At 45.5% G+C, this 4,514-nt stretch overlaps 1 protein-coding gene across 1 annotated transcript; it reads right to left on the bottom strand.

The window, feature by feature from the left end:
- Window positions 1-878: 878 nt before the first annotated feature.
- LOC125544188 lies at window positions 879-4,142 on the bottom strand. The gene is made up of 5 exons (XM_048707773.1): window positions 3,256-4,142; window positions 3,111-3,163; window positions 2,078-2,241; window positions 1,855-2,003; window positions 879-1,748 (listed from the first exon to the last, which is right to left on the bottom strand). The coding sequence occupies exons 1-5, from the start codon at window positions 3,998-4,000 to the stop codon at window positions 1,297-1,299; spliced, it is 1,563 nt and encodes a 520-aa protein (XP_048563730.1). The 5' UTR covers window positions 4,001-4,142; the 3' UTR covers window positions 879-1,296.
- Between the last annotated feature and the right edge of the window lie 372 nt (window positions 4,143-4,514).

The raw sequence follows: 4,514 nt of genomic DNA, 5'->3' as shown, positions 1-4,514 counted from the left end.
GTATGTAGATGCACTCCCCTTTCCCTCGTTGCTAGATAACTCCATAGATTGATCTTGGTGATGCGTAGAAAATTTTAAATTCTGCTACGTTCCCCAACATGTAGGACGTTTTTTGACACTAGTGTAGTGTCAAAAAACGTCCTACATTATGGAACGGGGGGAGTATTTGACATCGGACATCTAATATTTGTCTATACAAATAAAATTCCCAAATGCTTAATATTTGACATAGGATTTTTAATATTTGTCTATACAAATAAAATTCCCAAATGCTACAGGGTGCTCGTGGGCTTTTCCATTCAATGGGGCGTGTCAGGACATGAGACATACACGCATCTTCACCCAATCAACGAATATTCAGTACAAACAAAATAGACAACATCAGCACCATGCAAAGATACTCTCTCCATTTGTAAAAGCTTGTCCCAAGCTTGTTCGACAAGTTTTTTCTGATGGATGGAGTATTTTTGGTATTTCAAAACTGCATTAATTTCAAACGAATCGGCCAAATCAAAATCCACTTTCACCCACTGTGGTCCTTACGACATGATCTTCAAACCTAGATCTCACATTAAGATACTAGATCACGACAAAGACCCCAACAGGCAAAGTTTTGTTTTGTTTTTAGAAAGAAAGGAAACTGCCTATGTTGAACCAAGAGGACTAGAAATAACACCCAGTAGATAGATATACAAATAAAATTACAGCACGTAAATAAAAAGCATAACATGCGAAGACATGTCTTTGGGCGACCAAAAAATGTTATCAGACCACCACAGAAGTACTCTTGGATTTTTGCTAGCTCTGATACAACAAATAAACGCAAGGCACAATATCCATCCATAGCAATTTATGAACTAAAAGGTAGCCACGGTTCGTTAATTCAAGAAGGTACCGTGGATTCATTAATTCAAGAAGGTACCGTGGGATAACAGGAAAGGTACTCTTCTATGACAGAAGTCTTGGAAGCAAATCTACATGTTGAAAGTCTCTAATTGCATATAACAAGGAACATGATATAGCTCATGGCATTACGTGCCAAGTTAGGTTAGCTACCAGTTACTACTATATCCGTAGGCCTGCTGGAGTCGGACCGCAGGAACCCGCTTCAACTCATCGTCATCATCGAGCAGGAACCATACGAGATACTACTACATCATGACATCATTAAGAGGCGCTGAGGCAGAAACCAAAAGAACAACAGTCTTGCAGACTCCAGAAAGGCACTTGTCCAGTGAACTCTTCAAAACGACTCTCCTCAAGTAAGCATTAGTGAGTGATTTCCTTCTACCCATATCAAGCTGTTTCTTCCATCTCATCATCAGACTGTGGATTCTCCACCTCGCTACCACTGCTCATGCCATTGGTAGCAGCAGACAAGAAGTAATCCTTAACCGAGCTGTCTTCAGCCTTGTACTTCACAAACTTCACAACTGCTGCGTCTTCATTTCCACAATCCTTCCTTTTCCTTATGCCATTCGCCATCACCTTCATGGACTGAGCGGCAGCCATGAAAGCATTATCAGCTGTCTCCATCTCCGCGGCTTCTTCATCCTCCCCACCTTCTGTGTGCATACCCTCCTGGTGACTCTGCTTGTCAATGAAGAAAAGGTCAGCGTCTGAGTGACCCATCCTGCTCTGATAGTGATAGTCATTCTTGGCATCATCATGCATCAGCCTCTCCCTGATCCTTGAACAGTTCTCTCCAAACACTGTGAGCCCCTTGTCTTCGAGATCTACAAGCCACTCTGTGAAAAGAAACCATGTACAACTTCAGCACCGACTCTATACAACACAATAACAAGCACCTATTGTTACTTAAAATTGACAGGATCATGTCAAATATGTACATACTCAGAAAAGCTTGAGGTGTGATAGCAACTGGTTTGCCGAGTTGGTCAGTGCCAGCTTGACGAGCAGCCCACCTAGCCAGGTAAACGGGAATATTTGAAGTTGAGAAGGCGTTGATAAACGACATTGCTCTCCCTTGATCTCCTTTGGCCCTATTATCATGAATAAAGAAATTAGAAGAAATTTTCTTTCAACCAGACAAGTTTAGTTAACAACTATTTATCACCTGGCATCATTGATGGCATCAAGAGTTATAACCAATCTTGACACAAAAATAGGCAAAAGGGAACTATCAGCTTGATCAACTTCAGCTCCATTGAGGAATGAATAATCCACCAAGATCAAAGCATCATAAAGGACATCTCTCACCAAGATCTCATCATCAGCACTCTGAGTTATGCACCAAAAAACAAATTGCAACTTCAATAATACGTAAAAAATAATAATGACATCATCATAACTCAAATTGCATCAGGGGCGAACAACTAGTTCATTCTTATGAACGATATTGGCACAGTAAACGGAAAGAATTGAGGAAGGAGTCACTATACAAAGACAGACAAGTATTGTTCTATACTTAATTCAGTAAATCTGCAAACAAATGAAAATGCTGGCGAACTTAATTCATTAGCAAGGGACTAGCACGGCCTGCACAACAGTTTGTGGTCTAAAATAAGTAAACATGGTAGCAATTGAGCATTTTGTGACTGGAATAGCAAGGTTCACACTACACAGCATACACATACATATAGTGATGATGGTTCAAATAGAAGGGCAAAAGATCACCACAGATCAGACTTCATCCAGTTCACATTGCAAAGATGGTATGCAAATTCCATCCCAAGTAAGGCTCCTGGTGGATACAACGTGAAATACAGTAGTCCTACTGTCCTAGTACTGTTCTCCTCTCTAGTTTCCACAAGAAAGACCCCTGAGTCCAAGCACAATAGAAGTACTCCCTCCGTTCGGAATTACTTGTCTCGGATATGGATGTATCTAGAACTAAAATATGTCTAGATACATCCATTTCTGCGACAAGTAATTCCAAACGGAGGGAGTACAAAGGAACAAGTTGCACAGTTCATATCTCATGAAAGGTAATGTATGGCAATTAGCTAACTAATACAACAGATAATGGCAACGCCTAAGCAGCCCTCGTATTCCTTAATTTAAGGGATGAGCCTATTTGCTCATGGCTATTCCTAGGTATTTATGTTCCCTGCAACGACGTGATACATACTCTGAAAAGGAACACATACCAGTAGTGAATAAACAGGCAGCGGAGGGTTTACAAGCATGTTCAGCAGGACTCCTGCAAAATCCATCAGCAAAATGGTCATCCCGGTGGAGTCACTAAACATGAAGCTACAAGGAACAATAAGGGCATGGCCAGCATCAACTCACCGAAGAATTGCTGGTTCTGGAAGACCGAGATAGAGCTAACCGCCCAGATCCTTAGCTCCTTCTGCAGCTCAGAACGTGGCACCCCAGCCACACCCTGCACCTTGAGGCAGAGCCTGAGCAGGAAGGCCTCCGCCACCACCACACCGGCGAGGAAAGTGACGCTGCAGCCGTCCTTCATGAGCTCCCGCCTGGCCTCGTCCCCGACTAGCGGGAAAAGGACCTGGAACGGGCATCTGTCCCTCGAGTTGCGCACGCTCCACACCTTGACCAGCTCCCCGAAACCTGGCAAGAGCCTCCCAGCGTCGGCGTTGACCTCGCCGCCAGCGGGGCGGCTGCTGCAAATACTGATGTAGCTGAGGACAGCCTCGACGAGCGCCTCAATCTCCCTGCGGGGCTTGGCGGAGTGGAAGAGTTCGGAGACGACGGGGGCGAGGAGCGCAAGGGGCTTGGCGGCGGCAGGGGAGGAGGCGGTGAAGGCGGAGAGGAGGTGGAGAATGGAGCGGAGGTCGTCGGGGGCGTCGTGGAAGGTGAGCGCGGAGAAGAACCAGACGGCCTCGAGGGGAGGGTCCGGGTAGGTGGTGAGGACACGGGAGAAGAGGGAGCGGAAGTTGGTGAGGTCCGGGTCGGGGGCGGCGGAGACGGCGGCGAGGAAGCGGGACGTGGAGTCGCGGAGGAGGGACTCGAGGCTGGGGAAGAAGCAGGCGGACCCCATGGAGGGGAAGTCCACCAGGACGCCGGCGGCCATGCGGGAGGATTCGTTCGAATTGGAGCGGGAGAGAGCCGGTGGAGTTGAAACCCTAACCCTAGGCGAGGAGGTGAGTGAGGTCGAGGGGTTTGGTCGGGGTTTGGGTTCGGTTGCGGGGAAGGGAAGATCCAAAATGCTCGGGGCCGTGGGGGGTTTGAAGAAGAAAGATGGGATGAGAAGGGATCACACTGACAACCGGGCCAGTTAGGGTGTGTTTGGATCACACGACGATGTTTAAAGCAACTGTTCCCTAAAAAAAGCAACTCTAACATACTACTTCATCCGTCTAAAAATAAATGTCTCAACTTTGTCCCAAAATAAGTGTCTCAATCTTGTGCTAACTTTAGTATAAAGTTATACTAAAATTAAAACATTTATTTTAAGACAGGAGGAGAGTACGTCATATCTACACTCATCAAAATCTTCTCAAAATAAAAAAATCTACACTTGTCAAAATTTGACGAGCATTATGCGCCATCCTATTGATTTCTGGCTTGGCAGTTGTTTGATTGGT

The sequence above is a fragment of the Triticum urartu genome, chromosome 3 (genome assembly GCF_003073215.2).
Source record: "Triticum urartu cultivar G1812 chromosome 3, Tu2.1, whole genome shotgun sequence".
Taxonomy (NCBI): domain Eukaryota; kingdom Viridiplantae; phylum Streptophyta; class Magnoliopsida; order Poales; family Poaceae; genus Triticum; species Triticum urartu.
This window is presented reverse-complemented; position numbering and strand designations above follow the sequence as displayed.

Bases quoted from the DNA above. Each gene is read 5' to 3' on its own strand.
- LOC125544188 (XM_048707773.1), bottom strand. From the start codon at position 4,000: ATGGCCGCCGGCGTCCTGGTGGACTTCCCCTCCATGGGGTCCGCCTGC. The intron at 2,004-2,077 runs GTGATAAATAGT...TCATGATAATAG, and splicing joins GATGCCATCAATGATGCCAG to GGCCAAAGGAGATCAAGGGA. The intron at 1,749-1,854 runs GTATGTACATAT...TTCTTTTCACAG, and splicing joins CACACCTCAAGCTTTTCTGA to AGTGGCTTGTAGATCTCGAA.